The sequence below is a fragment of the Drosophila rhopaloa genome, unplaced genomic scaffold, assembly GCF_018152115.1.
Source record: "Drosophila rhopaloa isolate 14029-0021.01 unplaced genomic scaffold, ASM1815211v1 contig_3, whole genome shotgun sequence".
In the NCBI taxonomy this organism is placed as follows: Eukaryota; Metazoa; Arthropoda; class Insecta; order Diptera; family Drosophilidae; genus Drosophila; species Drosophila rhopaloa.
In genome coordinates, this window is record NW_025335123.1 from 8,395,704 (window position 1) to 8,414,019 (window position 18,316).

The 18,316-nt window shown below is 44.1% G+C and overlaps 3 protein-coding genes across 3 annotated transcripts; 1 reads left to right on the forward strand and 2 right to left on the reverse strand.

Annotated features, from left to right (window-relative positions):
- Window positions 1-320: 320 nt before the first annotated feature.
- On the reverse strand, window positions 321-6,238 carry LOC108046397 (RNA polymerase II degradation factor 1). The gene is made up of 2 exons (XM_017126049.2): window positions 6,022-6,238; window positions 321-1,998 (listed from the first exon to the last, which is right to left on the reverse strand). Exon 2 carries the CDS (start codon window positions 1,988-1,990, stop codon window positions 335-337), a length of 1,656 nt encoding a protein of 551 aa, XP_016981538.1. The 5' UTR covers window positions 1,991-1,998; window positions 6,022-6,238; the 3' UTR covers window positions 321-334.
- Window positions 6,239-11,723: 5,485 nt separating this feature from the next.
- LOC108046426 (protein HIRA homolog) lies at window positions 11,724-15,638 on the forward strand. Its single transcript, XM_017126084.1, has 5 exons — window positions 11,724-11,867; window positions 11,970-13,864; window positions 14,180-14,544; window positions 14,598-14,802; window positions 14,864-15,638. The coding sequence occupies exons 1-5, from the start codon at window positions 11,831-11,833 to the stop codon at window positions 15,269-15,271; spliced, it is 2,910 nt and encodes a 969-aa protein (XP_016981573.1). The 5' UTR covers window positions 11,724-11,830; the 3' UTR covers window positions 15,272-15,638.
- A 101-nt stretch (window positions 15,639-15,739) lies between these two features.
- LOC108046433 (negative elongation factor B) lies at window positions 15,740-18,097 on the reverse strand. The gene is made up of 3 exons (XM_017126093.1): window positions 17,881-18,097; window positions 16,507-17,805; window positions 15,740-16,436 (listed from the first exon to the last, which is right to left on the reverse strand). Exons 1-3 carry the CDS (start codon window positions 18,010-18,012, stop codon window positions 16,083-16,085), a joined length of 1,785 nt encoding a protein of 594 aa, XP_016981582.1. The 5' UTR covers window positions 18,013-18,097; the 3' UTR covers window positions 15,740-16,082.
- Window positions 18,098-18,316: the final 219 nt, after the last annotated feature.

Here is an 18,316-nt window from a genome sequence, read left to right on the forward strand (position 1 = left end):
AGACTGCCGATTGTTTATTTTTCATTAAGGCCTCAACAAGTCAGACAATGTTTTACACCTTCTGAGCAAAAATCCGACAAAATATTAAAATAGAAATCAGAATGTGTAAAGAGGATGTAACTCAAGGTCTTTAAAAGCTTACTAATAGTTAAATAGGCAAGTTAAATAAAGCTTTAATTATCATGCCCAACATAACTACATAAATTTATTTTCATAACCAGGAAAACTGGTATCATTTAGTTTCATTTCTCTGACACCTTCTCCCTCCAAATAAAATGCTTTGAAATATACCATGGACATATTAACTTTATTGATAAACTTTGGTACTGTGGCCTCAATCGATCTGTGTGATGGAGGCCTCGTCGTTACTGGAACAGCGACTGCTCTCGCCATCCGTTCGATACTTGATGGAGTCTATGATCTCCACGTCGATGTCGCAGTTGCCCTGCCCACCGCTAGTTCCCTCCAATCCGGCCCCGGTGTCACTGGAATTGCGACCCAATGAGTCCTCGTCGCAAAGATCAGGGGCCGAAAGTGAAGCACTAACCGATGCGGACTCCGACTTGGCATCCGTGTCCTGGCTCTGCACCTGCGCCTGATGGGCGGCAAATTGACTATATAGCCGTGGCAGATGTTGCAACATATAGCTGGCTCCTGATTTCGAAAGATTCGCAGCTGCAGCGGCGGCAGCAGCGGCTGCCGAAAGGTTGGCCGCCGTACTGGATGGCTGATTCTCCTTGGTCTCACCCAGATCGTAGTACTTGGCATAGTGCTCGAATTTGCTGCCCAATGTAGTGGTGGTCACTCCATCTGCCGTTGAACCGCCTGCATTGGCGCACAGATTGATGGCATCGTTTTGGGCTGCTTTGGGTATTGGTACGGTGAAGGCGGAACCGTGACGCTGTTTGCTCAGCAAGTTACTGGCCAAACCGGAACCGGAAGTGGCACCCGCCGAGGAACAGGACCCCGGTGATCCCTCATCGGCAATCGCATTGTTGCTACTCGACAGCGGTGAGACATTCTCCTTCTTCCTGTCGTATATGTGCCCGGACACCCGGAGATCGATGAAGAAGTGCAGTGGATCGATGCCGTAGGGGGCGTAGAGTGGTGGATACCACACGGGTGGTGGCGGTGGCAGGACCAAATCCTGTGGCGGCAACGAGGCCGCCGGCGGTGTGTTATCCTGCAGGCTGGCATCCACCGCACCACCCAGACCAGATTTACTGCTGGTGGTGCTGGGCGGTGCAGCTGTGGCTACTGATGCTGCTATGGGTGGTTTGGCCTCCATTTTGGCATAGCCAAAGGGCGTTATTGTCTTATTGGTTAGCTCGAGCGGTTTCTCAGGCGCCATTTGCTGTTGAAGCTGTTGATGCTGCTGCTGATGTTGCTGCTGCTGCTGGTGATGTTGCTGCTGCTGCTGGTGATGTTGCTGCTGCTGCTGCTGCTTCTCCTCTGCATCGCGTCGTTCTCGCAATTGCTCGTAGTAAGGACGATGCGACCAGGAACGCTTTCTTGGTCGCCTCACCAAAGCAGCCTGGTGTTGCTGCTGCTGTTGTTGTTGTTGCTGCTGCTGCTGCTGGTGCGCCTGCTGTTGCTGCTGCTGCTGCAGCTGCAGCACACGTGCGGTCTCATTATTTCGCGCCTGCACCAAGGAGCGCAGCATGTCGCTGAAAAAGAAATTGTTCGGTCCCACTGGAGCGGAATACAAATACGGTGGAGTGGCTGCCATTAGGCGACTGACGAAGTCCTGGTTTCTCAGCTCATGGATGTTGCTCTTGCTGCGTTGCTGTGGATTTTGCTGCGCTGCTGCTGATGCGGGGTCTGCGGCAGATGCCGCTGCTGCTGTTGTGGGCGTGCTGGGCGCACTGGGCGTGGCATTGCTAGAGGTGGCCCCCGCCGTCGTTGTTGTTGTTGCCGTTGCTCCTCCGACGGTGCAAGTTATCCCCATTCCCGCTGTGCCGCTCGACGAGATGTTGCCGTTGTCCTTCATTGCCGCCTCTAGAGGAAAAATGGAAAAGACACACAATAGACGCTGGGTAAGTTCTGCAGCTGAAGTCACTTGAGATTTATATTTGTGTAGGGATATATTTGCATTGTCTTGGACTGGCATCCCATCCGCCTTTTCCATGCTACCTCCTTTCCATTGCCCATGGGACAATTAAATCTGAATTTTCTGTTTGCTCTGAGTGAATTTATCTTGCATTTTGAGGAGTGAGTTTTCTTGGGTGGTAAGAAATTGTTGGAGGACTTTGGCTTTAGCCTTGAAAGCGTTTTAAAAGTGACTGAAATGGAAACGGACAGGAAAAGTTGTGCAAAATAAAAGGGTAGGGTGCCTAATTTAAATAGAAAACAGCCAATAAATTGGATAATAATATGTGTAGAATGAAGTCTATTGGTAATAACAGAAAGGCAAGAAAACTTGTATTATTTTTGTCATAATACAAAATGAAACACTCTTTCTGTTTGTTAGCCATCAAACCTTGTGAATTTCCTTCATTATGAAATTGCCAATAGATACCCAGATTTCTGTAGTCGTATAATTTTAGCAGCATAACTTCCATGTGCGTCCATCAAAAATCCATTGTTCCACAGCTGCCGCCAGCTAAGCTACCTTTATTATAACTTTATTAAGCCAACATCTGTCCCCAGTCCCCAAAAACAGTTGAAATTTGCATAGAAAAACAGGCGATAAAATCTCGCACCCTCCCTTTTCACATTTTTTTTTTCGAGTCGAACTCCCCGCTGATCCCACCAAGTTGTTAATAAGCTTACACACATCGCGCCAAATTCCAGTAAATTAAATGTTTCAACAGCAGTGACACACCTACCTCACCTACCCCCACCCCTCCCCCCAATTTCCGCGAACATTGGAGGACAAACTCAATTGTTGTGTTGCCAAACTGTTGAGGCACTTGACGCCGTGTCCTGGCTGCTTGTATCCTGCGCCAGTGTGCCTGTCAATTCTAACCAGGAACAGTGTACCTACCTACCACTCATTGCTAACACCCCTCCCTCCCCCCACCCCCCCTGCGAAGCGCCACTGCCTTGTTGCTCTTTCATTTTCGCATTTAAAAAGTTTTTAACAAGCCACCGCCGACGCCTGTAACCGAGTACCCTGTAATACCCCAAAAGGGGTATATACGAATAGTCATCAAAGTTTCGTTAGCAGTGGTTATTCTATGTTGAATGGTTTTGATAATTCTTTTTAGAAGTTGAGAGGCATACGTTTTGTAAAATGTATGGTCATCACATTTTTTCAACACCCTTTTATTTAAAAGATTATAGTTTGTTTGGTTTTTCGTCATTTAAATGTAATTAAAAAACTTTATTTGATAGACTCCAATCTTTGATAGTCCAGAAGCATTATATCAACATTAGTTGGACTGTACCATATTTATAATATTTATAAGTTAAGGTATTGCCACTTCCAGACGTATTCTTGTGGCATTCATTTGCATTCCTTCTGTTTTTTTCTGTTGTTCCATGTTGGATTTGAGAAATTTTTATTGTTTTTTCATTTCGTTGTAAAAATACATAAAGTTTTCAACTGTCGCAAAAGGAATATATGATTGCGGGCTGTGGAGGGGGAGATTTTCAAGGGACGGGTGGTGTTGATTTGCATTTTTTGGCAGCCGTTGTTCGGGAGAGGTACAAAATAGAAGGGGGGATTTTGCGACAAAGTTGAAATTAGATTATGCTAATTAAGGCGCGGTGGGTGTGGGGGCGGTGGGCGTGGCCATCCCGGCATCTGGCCCTCGGTGAAAATTCCGCTGATTTTCTCGGCACTGATTGATGCTGGGCAGGGCTTTAATTGCCAGTTTTTATTTGTGGGGGTTTGTGGTTGTGGTGGCACTAGAATAACTGGCAGCATTTTAATATTCAATCAGCAGCTGTCGGCAACTTTCTTTTATGGCCCAAGCCCAAGTTTTTCTGCACAACTTTTGCAGCTGAGAATATGACCAAGAACTTAGAACGGAGCTGAGATTAATGCGCAAAGTGCATCCCGACTTGGTCCGACTTTTGTTTTTCTTTCGTCTGGGGATATGCTGAGCACTAACTTTTGCATATTTTTTTTTTTACGCTCTACAAACAGCACGGCAATTAAAACCAGAGTAGAGAGTAATCCCTTACTGATTCCCCTTGGGCGGTGAACCACCCACTCAAGGCTGCCCTTGATTGATGTCGCATCATCGAAGTTGAATTCAAGCCACCCCCTACTGAGGTAAGTGGAAAGGCGACTGGGATTGCGGGCAACCCTTGCAAGCATACACTTAACTGGCACTTGGGTTGGGCAACCTTATAACATAATTACAGCATATCAAACAACGATAAGTTGTCCCTGCCACCCCACTCCGAAATCCTTCTGGAGTTCATATCCCCACCCATGGCGTTGGGTAGCAACCCTCTCGGGCTCACCTGGTGTGCAACCCCGAACGGAGTCGAAATTCAGGCCCTGATCAGCGAAAAGCTGGTTCTAGTTTATGATTGGCGCCCAACGTGGGGCCTTAGGATCTCAATTTTAATGATCAATTTGATCAATTATGATCGTTTTTGTAGGTAAAAGAACACAAATAAGTTTTATCTACAATATAGTTTCAAAATATCGAGAATCCTTAGGGATTTTTAAAATCTTAATTAGTCTGAAAATAAATGTATTTATGTTTTTATTACCGTCCAACTTGGGGGCCTTAAAAGCTCAGTTCAAACTTCTTGTAATATTCATAATAATGAAGCAAAATAAATACCAACCAAAGGCGATTATTGGTAAAAGATTTTAAGTTAAAAAAATCATTAAAATGTGTCCGGTGATTGAATTTCAAAGGTCTGTATTAACTAATTTAGTTTGAAAAGTTTCAGCATTTGCATTAGTTCGAAGTAAGTGTACTCTTTAACAATTATACAAAATAAATCAAAAATATTATTCTACTTTCTGTCCATGGCTTTTTTAACCCTTGCCCGTTGAGGGTCCTGTTCCTGCCCTGTGTTTAACCCACCCCGAACATATACTCGCTCGTATGCAGACAAATGAACTTGTTGGTTTGTTGGTGACATGTCGTTGTGGTGTTAACGTTACAGCGTTTGACTGCGAATTAAAATAATGTGCCACTTGTGGCTCTCTGTCCATGTGTGTCGACGGCGGCAGACAAAGACCCCAGCCCCACATCCGGATCTCTCTGTCCGTTGTCCGTTGTCCGTAACTCTCTGTCCGTGTGCGTAGCCCGAAAATTTGCCAAAATTTCATTTGCAACTTTACCCGCTGCCAGAGACTCACATGCAACGTATCGTTGCCAAATCGAATTTGATTTGAACCCTTTTTGACAGGTTCCCCATGTAGAGTGATCCGAGTTGTTGGCACGAGATATTTGGAAAATTGGGCAGAGTGAAGTGCAACCCTTGAATGCGTATAAATAATGGATAAATCATTTTTCCAGGGGCAGTTGGAAGTTCACTTCGAATAGCATGGGTGGATGGATTGATGTGGAGTAGATTTGTTTCATTGCATGCGGGATTGTTGCTTTCATTTTGGAAAAAAAATTGCCTACCAGTGACTTATAAAACACCGTATCATAAATATATTTGCATTTCGTAGACTTTAATTTAACCTGTTATTGACATTATTAAGGCAATGCATAAAATATGTTCATGTTTGAAATACCGGTTACATCTTTGAATTATACATTTCTTGCAATATGACCTTTATTTTGATGCATTTATTGTATAACAATTAGGGCAAATTGTCAATTAATGTCAAGCAACTTAAAAAGATTTGGAAACTTTTAATTTTCAGCCTTTAACTTTCTGCAGAGTTTAATTATATAAATTATATTATATTCGAAATCATTTAAACCTATAGCGCATATTCTACAAATAAGATTGACTAAAAGCTTAAATGGAATAGATCAAAAACATTTTCCATATTTGCCAAAATATAACATTGAAATATTTTTATCAGCTCAAGACAAACTTTAGTTTAGATAACACAGTTACAATCCGATCTTTCAAACAGATCACATTTCTCACCTAAGTTTCTCGAGTTAAGAAATATATTTGTTGAAATTATTTTGCACTGCTTATATTCACTTTAAAAAAATATATAAATAATATTAAGCACAGGATGGAAAACGCGTGGCTAGCGGTCTGAACTGCCGTCGATGACAGTTAAAAATCAAATGAAATGAGTGCCAGCAACAGCAGCAGTAGCAGCAGGAAAGCAGAGCAGCATCCAACGAGTCCTGAGGCCGAGACAGAAACAGAATCAGAAAAACAGAGACCGAGACCAGAAAACCAGAACGAGGCGAGTTCGGTGCGATTTTAAAATTATGAATTGTTGTAAATGAAACGAGGCGTAAGCAGAGCGGCGGCAGAGCAAAAGCGGCATTTGGCTAGGTGGGTGGTGCGCCCCAGTCGCTTCGGCATTGGTGGTGCGCATCAGCAGCGGCAGCCGCAGCAGCAGCAGCAACATCGGCAGCAGCAACAGCGGCAGTAGCAACATCACCAGCAGCAACAGTGCAAAAGTGTTAATGGAAACCACCCTCGAAGAAAGGTAAAAAGGTTTCAAAAATAGAGCGGGACGGAAGCTCATTGGTCCATGGGTTGATCGCTTTCGGTACTTGCACTGTTGTCACATTTCAGTTAGTTGAGATCGGATAGAAGGTCGAAGGTCGAAGGTCACTGGCAAGCTCTTAAAATCGTAATTATTTTATTGGCGCCCAACGTGGGGCAGTGCTTTTATTAATTAATGGCCAAAAAGAGGTTATTGTAATAGCAATAATAAACAAATTATAAAAATATTAAACGTAATTTAACAAATATTAACTACATTAACTTAAAAACACATTTTAATATGTCGTCAAATATTCGAAACTCATATTTAAACTCTAAAACCTGTGGTTACATTTTTATTGAACTCCATCCCCTACAAATTAGGGGTTACAATGAATAATAAAATATGTTCTATGCAATTAGCTGTAGGCTTTTAAATTCGTTTCGAATAACCTTACTATGTATCGAATGTGTGTTTTGTCGAATGTGTGTTTTGTATAACCATGCTAAATGTTAGAACTTTTTCGCATATTGCTCGAGCAACGTTGCCCGTTTTCAATTACCATCCACTGGCGGATGTGGCCATTGGAACAATAGATGCAATCCTTGGCTATGGGCAACGTGTTGCTAAAACGACAGCTCATCCAAGGGCGGGGGTTGTGGGTTGGCCGGAGGGGGATAAGCTTATAATTTCTATTACAATGAAGGCATGCGGATGCGGTTGGATATGTAGAGCGTTGCGTTACTTTCTTTGCTTAATTTTTTTGCTGCCACCGACTGTTTGCGACTTCATTAGCGACACCTCCCCACAAGCTGTTGCCAAGCAATTGCATCGGGTGTCTGTGTGGGGATAGCACTAAAAAAAACCATCTTAATTTTTTTTTTGTATTTTTCTTTTGTGTAAAACAGAGATCACTCTTTACTATCAAAATATACAATATTAACTAGAGATGGTCATTTGCCTGAAGCTCACTATAAGCTTAAAATAAAAAACTAAAAAAATTATTTTCCAGCATGGAAAATAAACTGCTCAAACTTTCATTATTTATTTTAAAATTTTACAAACAATCTGTTCTTTTAAAAATGGTTTTTATTTATTTTAACAACTATAATAAGACACAAACAAAAACAATGTGTGTAAATGAACCTTACTTATTTTTTTTATTTAAAGATTTTTCCTCTCTGTAGGAAAAGTGCTTGCAATAGGCAATAGTATCAGAATCCGGAGCAAAGGCATTGAAAAACTCGTGTTTCTTTTTGTGGACAGCCTTTTCCTTTTTTCAGTTTGCTGTGCTGAGCTTGTTTGAAATAAATACCGCATTTTTTGGTTCGCTTTTTTTGCAGTAGTTGTTAGCTGTTGCCACACGTTGGTTGCGTGCTTGCCACCCACTCGCATTCTTAAAAAAAAATATAAAGCTCCCATGGCTGCACATCAAACGTCAGTACGGAAGGAAGCTGTTGGTGTCCAGGGTGGTGGGCGTAGTTGTGGTTGTGGCTTGTGGGTGGGGCATTCCAACAGCATTGTCTAGCGCCCATAACCACCCATCGCAACCCACAAAGACCCACAAAGACCCACGGCGAACCAAGCTTTTCCCTCTCGCCAAACGGAGGCTGTGAATGTTTACACTTTGGATTTGGTTCTGGTCGTCGCATTTCCCTTCCACTAGTTTTTTTTTTTTTTTTACCATTTTTGGTTGGACTCTGCTCGAGATTTAAAATGTATCTCGGTTAATGGTTGTTATGGCAATCCATTTGGGAGGGGGACTTGGATTTACAGCGTGTTACAGCGGCTGTTGCAGCGGGGATTCCCATCCAAAAGTTGCCATTTCAGGTGGCCACAAGGAGTACAATTTTGACGAAATTCATCCTTTCGATCGGAGAGTTCCAGATATACCTTAATCGGAATAAATATATCGCAATCCATTAACATAGAAAAAGAAATATATGAAATTTATTATCTTAATTCAATACAAAATTGAAACAAATTTGTTGGTAAATATTTGAAAATATTTTTAATAATTCATTAATATGAGATTTCTTTTATGATATTATAACATCGATACTACAAAGATGTATTTAATGGTTTTGCTATTTCTAAGATAGCTGAATTGATCATGGAGAATGACTGTTTACTGAATTACTTTTTGCATGTTTAAAACTTATTTTGTGTTATAACTAAAAATAAGTTGTGTTTTATTTTATATTAAACATTTAAAGAAACTATATCATCCTCGCTTTTGTGGCTGCATGCCACGTCTTCACACATGCCACACAATTTGTGCCACTTTTGTGATGCGCATCCATTTCCGCTTGGGCGGCGGCACCACTTCCTCCAAACCACTCGCTTGCCATATTATCCTTGCTTTTATTATGATTTTTTTTCCACATTTCACTCGAGCGTTGATTGAAATGTTGAGCGAACACACACACACATATATACACAGCCATACAGACAGACAGACAGACAGAAGGTTTGAGGTGGTTGGGTGGTGAAAGCAAACAATGCGGTGCGAAAGGGAAGGCCATACGTTGGGTGGTGGGTGGTTTTATTTGTTTGCATGTAAATTGCAATGTGCCACCGTTCTTAGCCCCCCTCCTCCACCCCCTCGCCCCTCGCCCCTCGCGCCTTTCCATTTTTTTTTAGATTTTAAACTTTGTTTCTTGTCTTTTTGTTAAATGTTTGCCGCTCTTCCCGCTGATTGTCATTTGCTTTTAGCGCCGCACCACCATCCATCCATTCGCCATTCTCCATTATGAGTGGTTCCTGTGGTTGGTGGAACGTCCATCATCCATCCATTCCATCCATTCTATCCATCCATCAAGGACAATCAAGTCGCCAGCTTTTCGTGGGTTTGATTTTGGGCTCAGGCTCAGGCCCAAAAAGATTTCCCTTTTCCATTTTCCCAAAATAAAAAAATATCTTCTGGGCTGCGGCTAATGAATTAGTGGGCGGGATATTTGAAACTTTTTTGCTTGAGTTTTGCATTAATTAAATTAGAATTTTATTTCCTATTTGGATGGGGGTAGAATTTATTGAAAGAAACTTTGAAAGACTTTATTTAATTGACTCGTTTTAGGTGCCTTAAAATTAAAACGTTTTTTTTTTAATTTAAAAGCGGCTAGTACATTTTTTCAAACATAACTTGTTACACTTTAGTTTATGTTTTCTTAAAAATTTTAAATCCCTTGCAAATAAGTTTTTTGATTATTTAGGCAAAGAGCAGAATGCAGTATAAAAAACTACACAAAAACACGTATTTTCAATGATTTTGTTTAAACATTTTTTTAATTACTAACATTTATTATTGTTATAAAAATTCAAATTATTGTTGCAGTACATAAATTGGATTAAAAAAATCTGACAAAAGGTTTTTTTAAGTGTTTAAGGGTAATCTTTTTAATTTATGTACTACTAACAGATATTTTAACATTAAGAAAATATGTTATGTTGCCTCCTAAGTAAGCTATAATATTTGTAGATCAGTACACATATATATTTATATAATATGTTCTACATAGACTTTTTTGGTGATATAAGAAAGACGAATGTCCCAATGCCTCCACAAATATGTGATACATATACCTCAACTGCTCTTCCTGGAAAACCCATCTTTTATGCCTGACAATGTGAACAATCTTGAGGAGCTTAAGTGCCGCTGGCGTCGGATTTGCCAAATATCCGTCAGATACACACAGTGCGAGAAAAGATGTCCATGGAGTGTGAGTCCCAGGAGCAGGATCCGATTCCACACACCCACTTCCATTTCCATATCCCTGCACTCACGCAGACTGTAATCGCTTTACGTGCGCTTTGTTGACAATTGTCAAGTGGCATTGAGAATGGACCAGAGAAATGAGTGGGAAAATAGGGGGGAAAAATCTGTGGAAAATCTGGTGAAAAGCGTGGAAAAGGGGGAATGTTAGGGGAACATCATTGACGCCACATGTTGCCGGCGACAGATGCGTTGGATTGCAAATTGTCCCAGGTAAAGTGGGCTAGCACACCGCTTTTATTTCGCTTTTCACTTTATTGAGACGAGACAGTCCGGATTGTCAGTCAATTTGCTTTTGGCTTGAGATTTGCATTGCCGAAACGCGGGGAGAAGTACAATGCAAACAAACAATTACGCAAACAACATATTCGGAGACAATTTTCGTGTATGCAAATTAAGCAAATGTGAAATTGTGCAAAAGCAATTTCCCATCTAAATTGTTAGTCCTCTCAAAATATTAGTCTTATTTTGATTCATTCGATCCCACCCCCAACCCCCATTTCATTTTCCCCCAACCACGCCCACGAACTGAGGAAACCAATGACAGCCAAGCGCTTAGGAAAACTTTCGTGTTTTAGCTGCCGCTTTTCTCGTTGTTCGTTTCCTTTCGTTAGTTTTACTCCACCCACCCAGTTATGCAAAAAAAAAAGTAGGAAAAGTGGGTCCTATAGGAAGAAAGGTACCCAAAAGGGGGAGGTGCCATAATCTAAAAAGAATTCTGGCATGTTTTTATTAGGTATTTGTAAACAAATGCTTCCAACAATGAATCTTAATCAATTAAACTTTATTGTGGTATCAAAACCTCCTAAGCTTCAGAGTCATCAATGTAATAAACAGATTCTTATAGATATACCTTAACCGATTCAAGGACTTTAGTTTTATTTACTGTTGTAATAAGGGCATTGTTTTGGTCATACTTATTACATGTATTGAAAATATATAGATATTAAAACACATTTTGTATCTGTCTATTCGTAAACAAGTTAACCTATCATCATTGCTGTGAGTTGGTTTTTGTTCTCAATTTTTCCAATTTTGTTTTTTGTTTTAGGTTTCAACCGGAAAAATAATAATTTGTGTAGTGTCTTTTTTACATTTATAATTTTATTAAAATACATTTTTTTGTGTCTTCCAAATTTATATTGCAAATCGATTAGATTTATTTCGATAATAAAATTGTCAAAATTATTATTCACTAATTGAAAAGGTATGGTTCATTTATTTTTAGAGAATTGCTAAGTTTTTACGTGGTTTTGATATTTACAAATCTCAATGCAACAAAACCTAACAGCTAACACAAAAACATTTTTGAATTTCCCGCCATAGGCAGTGTGACCAGTTGTGAAATTCTCAGCTTCAGCGAACAGGAGTTGGTATTGTGTCGATAAGAATCTACGGCCACGCGCAGCAAGCTGTTTTTTTAAGCTGTTTATTTAGTTAAGTTAAACTTATTAGCTCAACCTAGGTTAAAGTTAATTGTACAAAGAAGATAAATACTAATTGGTGTATTCTAAATGCGGCTCCTCAAGCCGGCTTGGGTGCATCACGATGGTGAGTTCAGGGAAAAGGGAAATAAGAAACCCAAAAGCCGGCAAAAGGTTCCTCCCACATATGAAATTATATTCCCTGTAATTCCTGTGCTTTTACCGACAGACAAACAGATATTCTCGGTGGATATCCATCAGGATTGCACGAAATTCGCCACCGGAGGTCAGGGAAGCGACTGCGGACGCGTGGTCATCTGGAATCTGTTGCCGGTGCTCTCCGACAAGGCGGAATTCGATGCGAATGTCCCGAAGATGTTGTGCCAAATGGACCAGCACCTGGCCTGTGTCAACTGCGTCCGCTGGTCGCAGAATGGCCAAAATCTGGCCTCCGGCTCGGACGACAAGCTCATTATGATCTGGCGCAAATGCGCGGGATCCAGCGGTGTTTTCGGTTCCGGCGGCATGCAAAAGAATCACGAATCATGGAAATGCTTTCACACACTGCGCGGTCATGACGGCGATGTCCTGGACCTCGCCTGGTCACCCAACGATATCTACTTGGCCAGCTGCAGCATCGACAACACGGTGATCATCTGGGATGCCCAGGCATTCCCGCACTCGGTGGCCACCTTAAAAGGACACACGGGCCTGGTGAAGGGCGTGTCCTGGGATCCGGTGGGTCACTTTCTGGCCTCGCAATCGGACGACCGGAGCATCAAGATCTGGAACACCATGGACTGGAACCTGTCGCACACGATCACCGAACCTTTTGAGGAATGCGGCGGGACCACGCACATTTTGAGGCTCTCCTGGTCACCGGATGGCCAGTACCTGGTCTCGGCGCATGCAATGAACGGCGGCGGACCCACTGCACAGATCATCGAACGTGAGGGCTGGAAGTGCGACAAGGATTTCGTGGGTCATCGCAAGGCGGTGACCTGTGTAAGGTTCCACAATTCTATTTTAAGGCGCCAGGTGAACGATGAGACTCCGAGTAAGTCCCTGCAATACTGCTGCCTGGCTGTGGGCTCGCGAGATCGTTCCTTGTCCGTTTGGATGAACGCCTTGCAGCGGCCCATGATCGTCATCCATGAGCTGTTCAACGACAGCATTCTGGATTTGTCCTGGGGCCCACAGGAATGCCTGCTGATGGCCTGCAGCGGCGATGGCAGCATTGCCTGCCTGAAGTTCTCCGAGGAGGAACTCGGGACGGCCCTCTCCGATGATGAGCAGAAGAATATAATACAGAAAATGTACGGCGCAAGTTATGGCAATGGTCATACTGCACTCATGGGCCAACCGCACAGATTGCTGCTACCTCATGGGGGCAAACCCGTGAAATTCCCATCCAGCAACAACGAAGCCAACCAACGACCCATTAGCAAACAGACGGAAACGAGGACCAAGGATGGCAAGCGAAGGATCACACCTATGTTTATACCACTGCATGAGGAGGGACCCACATCCCTGAGCTCGCATATAGTGTCCAGTAGTGGATCGGCGGCGACAGCTTTAACATCTTGCTCGGCGGCGGGCGGAGCGGTTTCATGTGCCGTTCCAACGGAGGGCGCTGCCACGCCCCTGATGCCGCTGGAACCTTTGGTTAGCAAGGCGGATCTGGGTCGCTTGGATTCCAGGCTTAAAACCCAACCCGCCAGCCAGCGCCGGCAATCGCTGCCCTTCGATCCTGGCCAGACCAGCGAACTGCCACGATCTCCTCGACTGGAGGAGCACCAAAGTAGCACCAATGGTCCCAGCAATCTCAATGTCACGGTCAATGGAAAGAGTGAGTTTGTCAAGGCCGCATTGGACTATCGTGTGCATGTCCAGAATGGTTATCTAAAGACAAATCACGGGATGCTAGCGAAAGTCACCGCCTCGGATTCCAAGGAAATGCTCTGGGAGTTTTACGTGGGATCACCGGTGGTCAACCTAAATCTGTGTGGAAAATACGCCATGCTGTGCTCCCTGGATGGGAGCATGCGACTAATTTCCATGGAGACGGGCTGCCCAGTCTTTCCGGCCATCTCGCTGACCAGTTCCGCAGTGCATTGCGCTTTTGTGAGTCCGGATAACAAGCATTTATATAAAGATTTAAAGCCGCCATTTCACGATTTGATTACTCAAAGATGTTAGGTTTTCCATAAATGTTATGCTTTGGTTTCCAACTGATTTTTCATAATTTTCCCATTTATAATGATCATAACTAAAAACTGATTGTTTTTGGCTGTGAAAATTATGCAAACCTTTGGGACACTTAGAAATTGTTTTTAACAAAATATTGTTAAAAATATGCAAACGCTGAAAGAAAATCTTTGAAATTTAGTCGTGATTATGGAAGCTAACTCCACCCAAGCTAATCGCATCTTATTCCAGAGTCCGGACAACAGTTTGGTGGGTGTGCTGACCGAGTGCGGATTGCTGCGGATATGGGACATCGCCAGGAAGGTCATCAGCCTGGCGGCGGGCTGCTTGGAGCTGCTAAATAAGCATGGAACGGCCGTACAGTTTTCGGTCACGGATCAGGGCATGCCGCTGATTGGATTCCCCAGTGGCAACTCGTACTCCTACTCGACGAGCCTACAATCGTGGCTGGTGCTGGCCACCAAGGATGCCATCATGTACCACGGCATCCGGGGAACACTGCCCAGGGACATGGACCAAATGCAGCAAAAGTTTCCGCTTCTCAGCATGCAGGCCAGCAGTCAGAATTACTTCTGTTTCACTGGCGGCATGGAGTTGTAAGTGATAAATTGATCGTAGTTGTTTAAATCTATAAATCTTCACATTTTAGGAGAAATTCGGAGAGCTGGCAGCAGAGCGCTAAAATCAGGTTTATTGAGAACCAGATCAAGCTGTGCGAGGCCCTCCAATCGCTGGATGAACTGCAGCACTGGCACAAGATGCTCACCTTCCAGCTGGCCACCCACGGCTCTGAAAAGAGGATGCGTGTGTTCCTGGACGACCTGCTCAGCATTCCGGAGCCGGGAATATCACAGGTAAGAGATCAACTCTTAAAGGATCGTTCTGTCTATATCATATACCTCCATCCCACTCTAGTTCGTGCCAAAGTTGGAGTTAATGCAGTGTGTACTGGACACACTGAAGCCACATTCCGAATGGCAGCGCCTGTACTCGGAGTACGTAGACCTGCTTAAGGAAGCCAAATCTGAAAGGCAAAAGGATATCTTTGCCACACCCGCCCCTCCACTGCCGAAAACTGCCTCGTCAGCGGAATCATCTCCGGGGGCAGGGCTAACTGGAGATGAGGCAGCCGGGGAAGAGGCCACTGAAAAAGGAGGGTCACCAACGGCTGTGACAACAGGCACTTCCACAACCACCACCACCAGCAGCTCCATATCTTCCTCGGGTTCATCTTCCAACTCTGGGTCGTCCTCATCTACCTCTTCCTCATCGTCATCGCTGTCTGCGCCTCCACCTGCTCCGAGTCTCTCGCCGGAGATCTAAACCCCAGACTCGCCCACCGTCTGAATAGACAATATGTTGTCGGCTTCTTCACTACCTCCGTGGAATACGTTTCCCGTGCAAGATTCGAAAGCTTCCGAATCCAGTGGACCTGCCTCCACTTCGCTGGCCGGTTTCGCAGCGGGAGCAGCTCCAGTTTCCAGTTCCAAAGCAGCTGAAACATTTCAGACATGAGACGAAAGACTCCTATCCCTAAAAACCTTCTTTAGTTTTGGTTTATTTCCCTAAGCTATAAGCGTTAAAAGTACCTAATCATATTAGGAACCTTACATTCTTCCTGCCCGAAAAAACATCAGTTATTGTGTAAAGCATTAAAATTGTATAAAAATTAAACTGATCGAAAACATTATGCAGCTTAGTTTTCATTCCATGATTGCAATGCGCGGTTTCTTTGCCACTATGCAGCAAAATAAAACCCAATATCCAAGTGAAATTAATAAACACCGCGCCTTAGATTTGTACTCTATATTGTGTACTAGAATCGTTACACTAGCGTAACAGTAATATATAATATATAATAGCCAGCGACAACAAATTGGTTGCCTGCTAACAAAGCCATACATTTGTAAATATGTAAACTATATCCGATTGCTCGGCCGCAGAGCTTGCTGCTTAGTCTAAACAGTATAATTATGATTTGCGCATGCATGCTAAATGGGGATTGCCATCCCTCCGGCTGCTCAGAAGTAAAGAAGGTGCCACATCACTGTCCACCGAAAATCATCACCATCATTATCATCAACGATCATCATCCGACGACAGCCGCTGGCGGTGCGACTGCCGGCGCCTCTAGCTATTGGACATTGTAATGTGGTCCCGGCGTAGGAACGCTCTTCAGCGGCGAATCGAACTCCATGGGCGGCGCCTCAATAACCGGTGTCTCCGCCGCCCCAGTTCCAATCCTCTCCTGCAGCGTTTCGTACAACTTGTGGATGTGCTCGTTGTGGGCCGTCGTCGGCTGCATGGCCTTCATCAATGTGGCCAGGCGACCGGCGGGCAGCTTATTGTGCACATACCACAGCAGTTTCAGCATGTGGCGGGAGGTCACATTCTCGCGCGTCAGTCCTGCAAAGATGAACTCGTCGAAGAGCGTGGTGCAGAAGTCCTCCGTGGCGAATTCCTCACTCATAGGAATGAGCAAAGCGATCTATAAATGTGTATGATTTAGGTACATTTATCTGCACAATGTTAATAGAAAATGTGTAATAAACACTTACTAGCGAGTGCAGGAAGGGATCCTCGTATGCCCGATCGTCCTTGCAGGCGGATAGAATGGCGAGGACGCGCAGCACACCTACTCTATCCTTCAGCCGTGCCGTGTGGAGCGTGTAGTACATTGCCAGAATGCTGGCGACGGAGCTCTCCTGTATGTACGCCTCCACCGCATCCGGTGCCGGTCCCGAATGCTCGATGGTGGTCAACGCCGACTCACGCTCATCGGGCGGCAGCTTGGCATGCAAACTCCGACACTGATCGTCCACCATCAGCGACATGAGGGCGGGCAGAAACTTGGTGACCACCTGGCAGTCCAGTTTCGGCTCCTTAAAGTCCTGCGAATCGATCATCACCCAGGCACTCAATCCCAAGGCCAACATCCTTAGTAGAAGGATGAGTATCTGATTGTCACGCGGCATGCCCTCATTGTTGATCAAGTGGTGCAGTATCTTAATGGCCGAAGTGGCCAGGAAGTTAATGGCATAGGGATCGCATAGGGTCATGGAGAGGTCACCCAAGACCTGCTCCTGGCCGCGCTTGATGTTATCCAGAAATCCTTGCAGCTCCCGGGAACGCTTAATGTCCACATTTTTCTCCCTTATGCAGGCATCCAGACACCAGGTGAACTTGTGGCAGGGATCTATCGAGATGATCTCCTGCACCTCGAGATCGTGTAAGGCCATCAGTAGCTCCGCTCGCAACGTACAATAGTGGACATTGCGAGTGCGCAGGAAGAGAGTGCGCAGGAATTGCAGAACCATGTCGTATAGCTTGACGCTAGTTCCAATCATATTAGCCAACTTTTGGACCACTTCCCCTTGCCTTCTGACTTTGGGCGTCGGCTGGAAGAACAGATTATTCAGGTTGGTGTGGTCGAACAGGATGTGCTCCTTCTCCCGTATATACTGCGATAGTAGGGGGGACACCTCGTCGCCAAATAGCGATTGATTGTCCCGCCATATCTGCCGCTTGACCTCCGTGTCCGTATCCGCGTAGAGTTCGCGGTCCCTAACGAGGATTTTGAGGTACTTGTCGTCGATGTGCTGGGTGTTCCGCAGAATGGCCATGACCACGGGACGCAGGGATTTAACCCGAACGACGGGAAAGCTCTTCACCAGCAGCTCCTTAAGCTTCTTGTCCCGCTCGCGGGGTTCCTTCTGGCCCATCTCATTGATGTGGGCTATCAGCTTGTCGCGCAGCTCCTCCATTAGGGATGTATGAAAATCCAGGCGGCGAACTCCGTGCAAATCGAGTAAAGGCAACATGGGACGCAGTGAAGGCAGCAGGACACCATTTTCAAGCTGAAAATAACAGGTGGAATAATGAAATAATCATCCAAACTTTTCGCGCCCATTTGTAGTGCAACGTAAACAAACCTGGAAACTCTCGATGGCCTTCAAAGGATCCGTGCAGGAGGTCAAGGCTTCGCGCAGGTACGCCTGACCTGGAATATTCACATCCTCCAGCCCGGTTCCATTGGTATTCTTCGCCGGCGTGCTCATTATCATTAACAATTCCTCTGCTTTTTGCGGCTAATTTACAATTGTTTTTTTTTTCGGGTGAGGAGAAAAAAAATAAACGCAGGCTCGCATGTGCGCTGAGCTATCGATAGTTCTCATTGATTGGTGTGCAACACTGCTTAATAGCGTGATTAATTTAATTTAATTTTAATTCAGTTATGTCACAATCTAATTTATAATTTCTTCCTAGGCTTATTTAAAATTGTTTATTTTTTGACATTTCATATTTTTGTATAATAGCTTATATAAAGATAAGTCACGTGTGTTCATACAAAAATAGTATTTAATTGTG